The sequence below is a fragment of the Lagopus muta genome, chromosome 2, assembly GCF_023343835.1.
Source record: "Lagopus muta isolate bLagMut1 chromosome 2, bLagMut1 primary, whole genome shotgun sequence".
In the NCBI taxonomy this organism is placed as follows: Eukaryota; Metazoa; Chordata; class Aves; order Galliformes; family Phasianidae; genus Lagopus; species Lagopus muta.
Window position 1 is genome coordinate 100,212,871 of NC_064434.1, and position 14,668 is coordinate 100,227,538.

Here is a 14,668-nt window from a genome sequence, read left to right on the forward strand (position 1 = left end):
CCTGCCCAGCAATGAAATACATTGGGATATCTGCAATTACTGAAATGCTGTAGCACTGTACAACACAGATTTAAACAAAAGCAGATAGACCGATTTATGACTGTGTGTATAAACATTTACTTTGGGGCAAAACTATCAATTTTGAATGAATAATAGAAAAAAAGATGCAAATTGCTGCTTATTTCTGTCACTAAGAATACACAATGAAGGCAAGCATGTTAGATTTTTCTCTTTTTCTATTTTTGGATGCTGAAGTTGGCAGCTCTTTTCTGCAGTATTCTCTTCTGTTGGCTAATTTATGACCCAAAATAAATTTGAAGCTGAATGAAGTACTGTAATAATCCAAATATTTCTGACTCTGTCATACTGCAAAGCCAGTGAAATGCGAACCCTGTTACAGGAACACACAGCCCAATGTATCCAGGTATTAAATGCTGGTGATGGATATATAGAAAGTGTCAAAAAGAGGTCAGCTCAAACTTAGTGTTGACAGAAATGACTGCCTCCAAGAGTACGAACAGTCTTCTAATGATGCTTTAAAACCTTAGTTCTGTCTTCACATGTGCCGTTTATACAGTCCTGCGAAAATACTTCAAAGCCAAGAAGCAATTTTAAGAACACATTTATCAACGACTATTTTCTCCTGACAGATTATTTGACTTCAGCTGCAGATATTATGTCAAGATAACGTGTAATCCAATGAATTCATTCCATATTGAATCAAATCAACTGGGATTATTTCCCACCCTGTTGAAACTGAACATTCGAGCCATATGAATGTTCAGTGTCATTTGGCACTTCAGGAAAACCTTATAAAATGCAACGAGGTCTGAAAACCTACACTCAATTTCTGGGTAACTTCCTGACCTTCCAGAGAAGGATCTCTGATCTCTGACAAACCAGATCGTCAAGAGCATTATGTAAACCAAGAGCATTATATAAACCAGAAATGTTTTTCATTAACTTTGTTAAAGGAATGCTTTATAAACGTCTCATTTAAATTCCTGCTTATTTCTGTCATTTTCAAGATTGCACAGGTTATAAAAGGGGATGATTTCCATTAAGCTGAACTCTGCCAAAAATGACTCCACACACAGCATCTATTCCAAGGCTCAAGTCTGAAAGGATTTGATGGGAATTAAGGTGACCGTTAAAGAGCGGTGCATAACAATTATTTTTTTTATTCTATAAAATTACGACCAATCTTCATTTTGGTGTATAGAATTCATTTTTCACTGCTTATTCATATCAAAACATGCTGTGACTTTCTTTCCAAAAACACTCCCCTTTGTTATCCAAGGAAATACAGTGGAAAGCACTAATAATTTTTTACCAGGTGCTCATTGAAACTGGGATTCGTAACAGCTGAGGCAAGACAAATGATACACTTAATCATGTGAAAAGAGTTGGAAAGCAGTAAATCAACTATTTCATTTCTCTTCGCTTCCTATCAATAGCCAACTAAGCTGATGTGAATAAAGTATATGGGATCGCAGAAGTCATTTTGGTCAAACGCGCTTTGGTCTTCCACAGGATAATTCCTCTGGCTGCCATGACAACTAAACTAATGGGCTTCAGTGCTGACAAAGTGTAGAATTCAGCGAGTTCATAAAATTTAAGTATTTTGATAGACAAAGGACAGAGAAGCACAGAAGGAATAAAAGGCTGGCACTATTCTGAGCAACGTGCATCAGTAAAGATTAATGAAGTAGCTCACAAACCTGCAAATAGAAATTCAATAACCGTTCCCATGAAGGAACAGCTTACACAGGTGAAAAATGCATATATTTTGTTACTCTATATTTAGCCTAGGTGTATTTAATGCCTCTCCATCTTCAGTAGTCCTTACTGAAATTTCTTTTCCTCTCTTATTCAACTCCCACATCGTAGGTAACACACTACTATACTGCATTATCAGGCGGCAAACTGTCCTTACGCAACAACCATGTGGTCTTTTCACCTTCACATGTCCATACAGCATCTTCTTTTACCACACAAACAACACCATACTAAATCATCCTATTTAAATTTACTATTGAGCCAAAGGAACACACTTCTTAAAAAAAAAAAATCAATGCTGAATCAAAATTATGTCTTTCTCTTGCTTAAAAAACAGCAACAACTGTAGTCCTTGTTCTACTCAGTACGTTATTAATAACCCATCTAAAGCACATTCATCATTCTGTGCTCACTCTTGGGTGGTTCTTTGGTTTATATCAATGAAAACCTGTAGTATGACCTTTACCTGCATGTATTTTCACTATTGTGGCACCTGAGCACAATCAAAAGAAAACACAGTCAGCTTTTACCTGGGTTTCTATTTAAAAGATTTAGTGCAGGGAGATAAGCACTACCACTTACAGAGAGCTAGGATATGGTGGGGTGGGGGGGAAGCAAATAAATGAAAAAGAGGGAGTCAAAAGCCAAGGAAGAAATGCACTGCCTGAGCTATTTTTATTGCCAGCCTGTTTGGTGGAGGCTAAATAGATTTATTTTTTTTAAGCTTCTTTAATCTTAGAAATGACACCTTAGCAGCATCTCTGGGCAAAAGAGATCAAGTAGTTGAACTAATGACCGTACAAGAGCAAGAAGGTGGTCACAGGAATTTGTGTGCTGGTCATCACTGGCAAAAATCCATCCAGGTGGTTCAGGAGGTTGTGCTACCTATGGAAAGCCAAGGACTGGTAACTGCTAGGATTATACTGTCAGCATGCAGATAGTGCCTCCTCCAGGAAGAAGCTCTCCCATAGAGATACAAGCCATGTTTAGCTGAAGGTTATTTTTTCATTTCCTATTCAGATGGGTCACTTATTTTATGTAATAACAGGTAATTCTTTCACGCTATAGCTCGTGATGCATATTAATCAGTGTTCTTGCATAATTACAGTTTCTTTCAACATTCAAAATGCAGTTAAACTACTAATGACATTTTTCCCCCTCACTTCATCAGCCTATTTTGGGAGTGAAGGCCTGAAGTAGACACCCGAGCTTTGGGAATGGAAAACAGCCACGAGCCAGAATGTATTCACAGTAGAGCTGTAGGGCAATAAGGTTGTCATCTACGCACAAAGATACTTCCAAACATATAAATATGATGTTAAAGTCTCCACCACTCCCTTCTCAGTGTTAAAGTCACACACACCATCTTCTGCTGGCCATTACAACCAGTAAAAAGGAAACAACACTATTTTTATGATTACTGGTATTACTGTAGCACAGTGACATTCCTGAGACACAGATACAGTGTTAACACCCTACCCTTACCACTCCTGGTTTTCTTTATCATTGCTGGTATCAGAAATTAGAATTGTAAGAAAACAGTACAGATGAGTCAAACCAGAACTGCATGATAATATTTGGTATCAAATGTGCCATTTGGATCTAAAAATCCACCTGGACATCAATATTTCACATACAAAATGATGAAGGCATGCAGATACGTAATACTCTGCAATGCTCTCGTAAAGCAGCTACAGGTTGGTTGTCCATAAAAATATTCCCACACAAATGTTCCATATTTAGCACACTTGCAACAACAGAAAAAGTCTTACATGAGGAAGTGATAACCTAGTATTTGAAAATGCTGGTTGAACTACCTTCTCACTCATACAATACTACATAATAACCCACAGTCATCGTGTATGTAGCATACAATGCCTAGCAATGTACCAAACGCTGGAAGGACGTTAATATTTCACGTAATATCTGCTTGACTTAAATAAAAGTAGGACTTAAAGCATCTGAAAGCTTAAAAAAAAAAAATCTAGAAATGTTTCTGGTATTTTCCCTAGCTTGGTGCTGTGTAAAATTAGCTAATTGCCTTTAAATATTTCCATTTTTATAACCCAACATCTATCTAATTTGCATAGACCTTTTATAAAAGAGCACGAGAGAAAAGAATTAGAAAATGACCGTACAACTGTGAAGCTCATTTCTGAGGTAATTACAGAATCTATTATTTGTTAAGTTGATAACATTCCAGGTTGAGAACACTTCTTTAACTGAAAATTTATTCCAGGCTAGAATTACCATTATGCACTATGCCATGGTTTTATGATTTGGGTTATCAGTATTCCACACCATAACATCATGTAATGCACTGGGGTTTGACTGCTGATGCTCAAGTTCCGGGTGCCTGTCCACAGGAGAAGAACAACTACATTCCCCAGGGGCTTTGCAGTCAGCGAGGAGACACAACTCCTGGCAAGGTCACCTGATGCTCTCTTCTTCGCCTGCATCGGCTCTTCTTCACCGGCTCAACTGGACTGCACTTCTCACCTCAGCGTTGTGGTGAGACTATATTTTGCTGATACTACATTTAGTAAATTAGTTTGTTTCTCCTCAGATTGCTGCTGTTTTTAATTATTTTAGGGTCCCCTGTTTCCCTTTTCCAGAGGTGCAGATTTTGTGAAATCCCTCCGCCCCGCTGGTCACGGAACCGGGCCAAACCAGCCCGTAAACTGTTGACAACCAGGTTAACCTAATGTTGAAAAGTTCCCAGTAAAACACGCCTTGAAATTTCACGTATCATTTTTCACTACAGCAAAATGAATAATAAACTTTCAAGATATGTGAAAATCTAAGATGTCCAACACAAACTGCTGGGTAAATATATGGCCATACAGATACACAATTCTTTATGAAGATATCCAGTCAGACAAATTATTGAATATTAGCTGTGTTTATATTGCTTCTGCTCAAGTAGAAATCAGGCAAAATGCAAGTCAGCTCTGCTTTTAAAATCCAAGCAAGGATTCCAGCAAGGGAAAAAAAAAAACCTACCATCAGGACCTCATTCCCTCATTCTTTTTAATAATCTCAAACTTCTCCCTTTGGCAGACAGAATAACCAACATGTGTTAAAGATCTGGAATTGCTTATTCCAGAAGAACTAGCCTATAAATAAGTCACTTTACATTTACTGTACACGTTTATTTTCTTCAATCATACATTCATACATCCTGAGAACATTCACTCATTTGCATCTGAATCACTGCCATATCAGTATTATTACAGCGATTACACCATTATGGCCTAAAGCCTGGCAGAAATCTCATCAAAATGCCCATTTCCAAAACATCCCCCAGATGTTTCATTCTAACAAGCAATCGCATCTCTATACTCTGTTCCCCTGACAATACAGAATCAGTCTCTTAACACCAGATTAATACAAGAATGGAAGATCATTTCTAGCTAAAAAGCGAGCACCACACGTTCTCTCGCCCACTGACCATGCCAAGCAACATAATTCATGTTTTACACAGCTTCTCCAAATCAGCACTGCCTGGAAAAGCTGACAACATTGGGCAGCTGATTTGCTGCATCTGCATGTTGCTGAGCATTTCCCATGTTCACTGAACACAGCAATTTTTTCACAGCTGAACACGGCAGCTTTTGAAATACACGTCTGTGTGTTCAGTGTCAACCCCATGAAGGTTAAGGACTGGCACGGACAATAAGGCTGAAATTCCTTGGGACCTTTTCCACTATTTTCTTGAAGTAGACTGACAAGCAAGCTACAGTATTTGAGAAAAAAAATATGCAAAAATGTTGTTGTTGTCATTCATTATGCCTCTTCAGTATTCCATATCAACTCCCTCAAATCTATCCATGTTATTATCATTTTAAGCACAATGGCAAGCAAGACCTTTTTGGTAATCAGCGTACGTTAAGTATCTCTGGAAACACTTCAAGCTTTGTGAAGATTGACTTCCACCATTTTGGGGAGAGTAGGTATATTCAAGACAAAAATGTATGTAGAAATGGAGAGCAGGATTACCTTCCCTTAGACATTCCACCACAAAAGTGAATCCTGTAGTCCTTGGATGTAAGACATACTCATATTTTCGAAGCCCATTCTTTTCAGCAAAGTCATTACTGCGAGCTTTGGTATTGGCTGGAGGAGACAATAAGAAAGCACAATTTTCTATGAGTGTGCATGTAGAGCAAGAATAATCATGATATGTTAGGAAAACAAGTAGAAAAACAATTCACACAGCACAAATGTACAACAGCTTTTCAGTTGGGGGCCAACTGCAAGATGCTTTTGGTTATACATATATACGTATACATACATACATACATACATACATACATATATATATATGTTGTGGCATGATAAAGAACAATGTCTATTGCAAAAACAGCCTTCCTACTTGCTCATTTCTTCTAAGAAAACACTCAGCAAATCCTTCATATTTATCAAATGCAACCTGAAATCTAGAAACTGAAGTTTAGTAGTTCTTCAGATACTTCAATACCCATTTTTAAAGTAAAATGTTTTAATGAGTTCACTAGCATTTTTTTAAATTAAAAAAAAACATGATGTATAGCAATGCAGGTTTGATTTTATATCAGCTTAACCATGTAAAACTTATTTTGTAAAGAAAACATTAAGCAGAAAAAAATAGTTAATCAAATACATTGAAGCAGTATTCTAGTTCTTCATTTTGAACATGGTACACATTATTCATCAATCTGCTCTACACATACATTCCCCATTTTAAACTTTCTGACCTAGTGCCCAATATCACAACACGAGGTTGTTGCCAGACACAGAACTGGTTCTAGGACCTGGAAGGCCACCAGGCCAAACCCCAGGACACATGGATTTCATAGAATCATTAAGGTTGGAAAACACCATTAAGACCACTAATTCCAACCACCAGCCCATCCTCACCATGTTCACTCACCACGTCCCTCAGTGCCACATCTCCATGGTTCCTGAACACCTCTGGGGACAGTGACTCTACCACCTCCCAGGGCAGCCTGATCCTTGCTTCTCTTTTTGAGAAGAAATGTTTCCTCTTATCCAATCTGAGTCTCCCCTGGAGCAACTCAAAGCCATTCTATCACCCTACCTCTATTACCTGGGAGAAGAGCCAACTCCCACCTTGCCACAACCTCCCTTCAGGCATGTAGAGAGCCGTAAGATTTCCCCCGAGACTCCTCTTTCCCAGACCAAACAATCCCAGCTCTCTCAGTTGCTCCCCGTAAGACTTATGCTCCAGACCCTTCACAGCTTCGCTGCCCTTCTTTGGATGCTACCCAGGGCTTCAATGTCTTTCTTGCAGTGACAGGCCCAAAACTGAACACAATATCAAGTACTGGTGCAGCTTCACCAGATCAAAACTCTGGCAGAAAGAATTCTACCCAGAGCAAACCAAAGTTTTAAGAGCCAATTGCTAACAGAGCCCACTAAGGGAGAGAGAGGTCGATACAGTGGAAACTCCTCAAAACAAGTGGAGAAGCAGCAATTTGTTCTCTCCCACACGTAGGCAACTTGAAAGCAGAAGTCCAACAGCCTTGGGGGCTGTGCTTCTCCTTTGCTGTGGGTACTTCTGCACCTCGCTTTGGGCCAAAAGGCAAAGGACTCATAGAATTTTACCATGGCAACAAGAAATCATTTTACATAACTAACATATTAAAGAACTAGTATTTATAGAGTCCCACATGGTGTTTTAGAAGATGAAATCCTAGCACACATCTGTGGAAGAAAATCATTGCCTAAGCAATTCATAATCTTTCTCAAGCAGAAACAGCTCATTTTTCTAAGTGCCCACAGTTAACCTTACCAGAGATGAGAGATAAACTACTGGAAAATCATACCAATGCTTAATAATTTAACAGAACTGCTACATATAGGCAAGTTCTCTGCCTTACACTCAAAACTTCACCCTATAAAGGGGCAACAGAACATGCTGACAAATCAGCACAGTAGTACAGATGCCTTTTTTGCATGTATACATCTTTCTAATTTCTAAACTGCACGAGCTCATCGTTTATCAGCAAATGTGGGTCTCTCCTTCACTATTTATCAGTATTCCACTATTTATCAGCTATGTATCAGTAAGCGTTATATCATATTAGTATTACGAGGTACTTTTCCACTGTGGCCTATTGTTACCTGTATAAGGTAACATGTTACCTACACGCCTTACAGACCTGTACTCCTCAAGATTTACTGCACGACATCTCCTGACCTTGTGACTTGGAGGAAAGGAAATTATTACTGCACAGTAGCCAAATGGTTCAACAAGGAACAGCCAAAGATTTACTTCCTGCCAAGTTGTCAAAATCTACAGATACTTGAAAATATTACATCTTACAGCAGTGTTGTAAAAATCATAGAATGTCTGAAATTCTAAAATTACATTTGGCTACATAACTTAAACTCATCTTTCCCTGAGCATATGTATGATGGCTCTCATGACTGGAGTACCTATTTTTGACTGCTAGACTGCTATTTCAGTGTTGAAAATAGACTATTGTGAATCAGTGAAGGGAACTTGCCTGTAGGATCCTTGCCTCTGTTGTGGCAAAACTTGAAAAATGAGTCATAAGCAAGGCTTGGAATGGCAGAGAAGAATAATCCCCTAAGTATTAAATGTTCATCTGAAAAGCTGGGTTCTATCTTACAGCCATAACTGTATTGTACTATTAGGACAATGACCACTAGGTTTCCTCTAAGAAACACACAAGTCAAAAGCTCTAAAGCTCTTTTCCAAATTCTGTGATGATTCAAGTAATGTGCTTAAAAACAGTTTATCACAAAGTTTTTAAGCTACTGTGCTGTTTCTTCCAAAAGACACTATAAGCTTCTACTTCATTTTCTGCATATGCAAATTAAGATTTCAAATCTGCAAATCGGGTCAAAGCTTTGAGACAAAAGTGCTATGCAATTCCACATTAGCTGAGCAGTTTAAAACAATCAAAACATTAAGCATCTTAAACTGCACAGTGTTTGTGTGCACCCAGAATCTACTCCTCCATATGCCTGCTCACTAGCACTTGTGTTACAAAGGGCAGCATGAGAACAAGTTCTGTCTGCTGAACACTTCTACTTGCACAACATACAAAACAATGAGTAAATAGGCAGCTTATTTTTCTTTACCCTGTCAAAAAAGTCAGAACCTCTGCTGTTCACTGCGTTGAAATAAAACTCACACTCACCTCCTTGTACTTGGAAAGATTTCACTGTAAACATCTGCAAAGCATCTTCTTAATTTCCATTTACTACAATGCCTTTCTAAAAATGTGAACAGCTGGACACTGGTGCTCCAGCCAACACTCATCAGCTATTTCCTTATATTCCATTTGTTTGTGCCCCTCTTGTCTCTGGACTGTAAGATTTATATAATGGATTGTTCCATCCTCCTTTTCATGAGCCTAGTGTAATGGGCTTTTAGAAGCAAAGTGACACAGCTAACACAATGATCATTCTCTTCTGGAAGAAATATTTTCCTCTGCAATTTGTAACATCTATCAAGCCACAGGCCTTTTTGCATTATATTTATTATTACAATACTGTAATACAGCAAGTTAAGGAGGTCAAAGGGGTTATGATGCTATCCTGAAAGCGCAGGATAGACTTCCACTATACCAAAAAGTAAGCATCACACTCTTCCTCCCCATCCTGCCTCTCTTGGCATTTTTTTAAAAAAAACAGTATGTTATTTTGATATTATTTCTGCATAAATGCACTGACTGCTACATTATCTGATGCAAGCATCTCAGTGCATGCTGCTGCTTGCAATCCCTGCATGAGACACCCGTGCTTAAACCTTCTGAGTGAAAGTCAGAACAAATCTCCTGCTTAGTACAAAGTTTAACAAAAGCCAGAAAATTGGATGTTCCATATTACATGAAACTTAGAGGTTAAAAAAAATGATGCAGGAAATTAAAAATACATTTATTTTATATCCTCTCCAGCCTAAGTGAATTTACACAACAGTCACCTCCTATAAAACCCCTTAGTCAGCAGTCAACACTGCAGAACTTGCGTGGGTGATTCATTATTCTGCAGGCAAACTTGTAATATTTGTAGGTGGAAGCAAGAAGAAGAAATAAAACTGTAGGATGCCTTCGCAAGCCTGTTAATGAAGACACTTCCTTAAAAAGGGGAAATGCAAGTGTAATGCGAGCTGCATAAAGGAGCACTTGGAGCAGGGACCGCAACTGAACTTGGTTCAGGTCTTCCCAGTCCCAAAACACCACTCATAATCTAGAAAAAGGTAACGCTCCCTCTCACGCTCATACACACACACACACACACACACACACACACCATATTGCTTTCTATAAACAAATATTTCCATTTTTTTCCTCTGCAATTAAGAATGAAGACAAAGTAAATCAACCTCCTAAGCCCTCACTCATCATTCCCATTAGGTGAATTTTGCATTTTATTTTAACACCTTGGTTCCAATAAGAAGGAACAGGTTAAATGATCTATTCTTATGAAAAAACTTCATACATGGATTTCAAAAGGAGTACAAATTTTAAAGGCAGTAAATGTCCAGTAAGGTATTCATTCTCATGGTAAGGTTATGCTATGTGCACCTTTAAGAGACACCCAACTAGGACTGTATCAAACCCTAAATTGTTGAAGAAAGAACTTCAGATGATGTAGGTAAATAATGGCAAACAATGTTGGTTTTCACAAACAGATCTTCTACCAGCCTCCTGCAGATGTAACCCCTATTAGAATAGCTATATACAAACATAAAACCTCCCTACATCCTCATTTAAGTCCTGTCATATAGGCTAACAATTATTTCACAAGGTAACATTTACTAGTTGTGCTTGTTTCTGTTCCAGTGTCTCAGCTGATCCATGCAACTACTTGGAGGGCAGGTGGCAAGCACAAGAAGACCATTTACCTGAGGCCTTTACACACTGCTGCAGGGCACTTGTCAAATTATGCAATTTTTCCTCCACTTATCTCAAAATTTATGTTGGGAAGTCCCATTAACTGCATTACTGCTGGAAAAGCTCAGACGTCAGCAGCAGCACAGAGGCACCATATCTCAGAATCTCATTTGAAGTGAACTGGAAGACGACGTTACATTAATCTGTTTCCTTTGTCTTCAAGCTATAAAACTTCAGGAACTTAGAATTGCTTTACACCCATGAAATCCAGAGAAGTGAACAAACTCCTAATCTTTAAAACCATTATAATTTATACTGCAGTTTTGAATTAAAACAAAAACCTCCAGAATTTGACTCTGAAGGGAGCCATAACACAGTAATGAGCTGCACTTGCTAATGTAAAGACTTGGAACTACAGCTCCATAATCTGTGCCAAAGAAGGAGGTACGTCCGTGCTTCCCCAAAAACACGTAAGCAGCATGAAATCACCTCAAAAGAACAAGCTCACGTGTGTTGACGTCCAGCATTTTCCAGCTGATGCATTTTGCTGGACATCACTCAAAAGAACGATACATTACCCTCATCATCCTACTGGAATGCTAAGTCAGACAACTTTAATACAACTCTCAACTCTTTTCTTCCTTTTTCATTAGCACTGAAATTTGGATATCATGCACTTCCTTTTCTTTAATCAGGCTTATGATAGAAGCACACACATATTCCCATGGCGTCAAGTACTCCCAAATGCCACTGGTACCAGACAGGGAAAGAAGAAGTGGATAGTCCAAAAGTCTCTTTTTTGAACAATTTCTCATTCATCTGTTTATCAGAAGTTCGCATAGAGAGCATAACAGCTATATTGGCTCACAGTTATCATTTTAACAAAAAATTAAGCAGTTCTTGCTCGTACTGTTTTCAAACTATTACCTCTTAAACTCTACCAGCATGTCTTGAGTAACTGTTTGTGCATTAATCCAGCACATGACATTACTACAAAGGAGATAAGTATTACAGTACTATGCTATCTTCTAGATAAAACAGTTTCACATCACAACTGCCTAAATTTTGGCATCAACAAACTTTCCAACTTTTGTTTGGTTTTTAAGCTATTTCTTATGAAAAAAAAAAAAAAAAAGTCTGTGGAATCACAGTTTGGCATAGAGAAGAGATTCATAGTTTAGCCCTAAGAGCTTTCAGAAAAATAAATGGCAGAACAAAGTGGAACTGCCAGCAGTAGAGATCTTAGTAATGGGAAAAGCTGGCATATCCTCCGCAGGCAGTGGGCCTGTTGGGGCTTTCAGCACAGCGTGCAGCAGTTAACACGGCTGCTGGAGAGGAGAACCACAGCACATAATGCCTCCTGCAGAAACAGCAGCAAGAAAGATTTGTGGGAATGTCACGTGAAAGGAAACCCAAGAAAAAGGAAAAACTGAAGTAAAGAAGAAACCACGTTTAGGGATGCAGACAAATCCACAGGCAATGGATCCTACAGAACAGACCCAGAACAGTACAGCAACTTTTTTTGTTCTCTTACTACTTTGTAGAAAGTTACTACGAGAGCCTCACACAGATCATCAACAAAAAAAATGAGCAAAATGGTGGGCTGCACGAGTTGTTTGTTTTCTTCAAGTCTTCAGAAAGTCTGACTTCTTAAACAATCACAATAAAATGCCTTGGGTGTATTTAGCTTTAAGCTTCAAGCACTCCAGAGCGAAAAGATGACCAACTGACCAGAAATAATCATCAACTTTATACACAGATTGCAAACACATTGTTCAGGGTTCAATTACTACTTTTTAAACTTACTTAAGCATCATCTTCCAATGCAAAGTACCTCAACAACTTAAGCTCAGGCAGCAGACCACATATACTTTGTGTTTCTTTTAGATCTTTCATTCTTGAATATTTGAAAACATTATACAAGAAGAGTAAATCTGTTGCTGCCAGGTGGCTTGAGAGGATAAGAATTACAGTAGCAAAGGGCCACCCAGCAATACTCCTTTCCCTTGAAGTACAAGTACCACACTGCTTCCTCCCTGGGCTGCCCAGTGGACTGGGGGGAAATTAGCACCATCAATCAGTGGTAGCTGAAGCTACCAGGAGAATGGAGTAAACACAGCACAGACATCTATTTGATGCTGCAAGGTGAGAGGAACATGCATTACGTGAGCATGAGAAGTGACAACTAGAGCAACAGAAGAATCCCACCTGCATCAACTTCTGAGTTGATGGCATACACCTAAATTTAGGCAGAGTTGTTTATAACCAATTACAGTGGAGAAGAGACTACCCTCTGCTGCCTTATGGAACTCCACGTTTGGGTGGGGAACATTCCCACCACTGCCTCTGGGACTCCACAGCACAACTGCTAATATTCTGCAGCTGCCTTAGTCCTCAGCTAGTTCTTGTTTAGAACTGTAATAAGGAACTTCTTCAGTCCTTTAAAATCTGTTGTCTCTGAGCAATACTCGGAGAGATTGGAAGGCATTCATAATTTGTGGGTAAATTATGAACAACCCAATTCTCTTTAACCGTCTTGCAATGGAAACACCTGGGTGACCCAAGGAGACATTTTCTGACACGGAGTAAGATTAAGAATTTGTCCTAACTCAGAACAACCAGAACACAGGTAGTCATTAATTCAAAAAAAAAAAAAAGAGATAATTTCCATCCCCCTTCCTAATTTTAGATACAATTACTAATTCAGCAAGAGATATCATGTGATGCAGCCCAAGAATGTTTAATGATCTATCCTCCTTTAGGAAGAAGGATCGAGTGACAACAACTCCCTGCAGTGTGATGCCATCTGAACATTACATATCCGTGTTTAAGGATACTGGGAACATGAAGAAAATAGCAGTTTCCATTATGGATTTTCACACCGTGCCTAGTATTTACTGATCTGACATTGAGGTAAGGCATGATTTGAGAATAGCTGCAAAGGAAAGTAAAGATCTAAGATAAGCTAAAAGGTAAAAGTCTAGTTGTAATTGGTTTTCTGTTTTAAAATTGATGCTTATCAAATAGTGCTGCAGGCATAAAGAACCACAGAACATTCATAAAATGCTTTCTTTTATTGGCATTTGAGTCTTTTTCAACAGCGGTTAGCAGCTTGCTATCGCTGCTGTAAAACACACCTGCATTAACACAGATATTTTTACTAAGAATTAAGCAAACATTTAACTCATTAAATTGATTACAACAATAACACTGACATTTGTTTTCAGGAAACATTTTTTCTTTTAGATGCAGATGCAGGCAACTAACATGGCCTAATGAAGAAGCATATCCATTTTCTCCTCTTAAAACATGAAGCCAGAAATCTAATAGAATCATTAGCTCTCATCTTCAATCACCTTTCACAATTTTGCACTGTACATCCCAGTCACATGGAAAATAGGAACATAAAAGTAATTTATTCCAGGTCTTGTAAACTATTTTTCCAATACAGTACAAAGGTAGAATTAACCAATGTTAAGCTCTTTCAATTATGGGATGCTTTTGAAACTTAACAGTTATTTCTGGAAGCCTGGTTAAACCCCTTAGTGAAACCATGCCTGTGTTTCTTGGGTATATTAGCACATCAAGATCGTTAACTACATTTTCTGCTGTCTGAGAGAATGCAGTATTGCTCCTAGCTTGGATGTTTTTTCAATTATTTCCACAAACAATGAGGAATTTCCATATCAATCACTACACAAACCAACAAATTTATCCTACCTGTGAGATCAGTTCCTTCCGGAAAGATGAGGAGTTGTAGTGGCTCATGAATGTCACAGAAATAATGCAGCATTTTTTCAAAGTGACCCTTGTCATCTTCCCATTTTCTCTGAATGAAAATAAAGGCAGCAACCTGCATCGCCCAGCCTGTAGTTTAAAAATACACCTTTAGTAATGTTTCATGGTCATACTGCCACAGTGTCTGTTATTCCTAAATACTGTACAGATTGTGTCAGACGCAACATTTTATCTAAAATCAGCTCAGCAGATGGAGCCCACACAGCCAACATGCCTTCTGC

The 14,668-nt window shown here is 38.5% G+C and overlaps 1 protein-coding gene across 4 annotated transcripts in view; it reads right to left on the reverse strand.

Moving 5' to 3' along the window:
• LCLAT1 (lysocardiolipin acyltransferase 1) overlaps nucleotides 1–14,668 on the reverse strand; it is a 106,335-nt gene that overhangs the window by 41,751 nt on the left and 49,916 nt on the right. For 3 of the 4 annotated variants that reach the window (XM_048938120.1, XM_048938119.1, XM_048938121.1), the window contains 2 exons: nucleotides 14,370–14,516; nucleotides 5,779–5,895 (listed from right to left, as the gene is read on the reverse strand). In XM_048938120.1, coding sequence (XP_048794077.1) covers nucleotides 5,779–5,895; nucleotides 14,370–14,516 — 264 coding nt within the window. The remainder of the gene's footprint in view (nucleotides 1–5,778; nucleotides 5,896–14,369; nucleotides 14,517–14,668) is intronic. The other variant, XM_048938122.1, reaches the window with a different exon arrangement.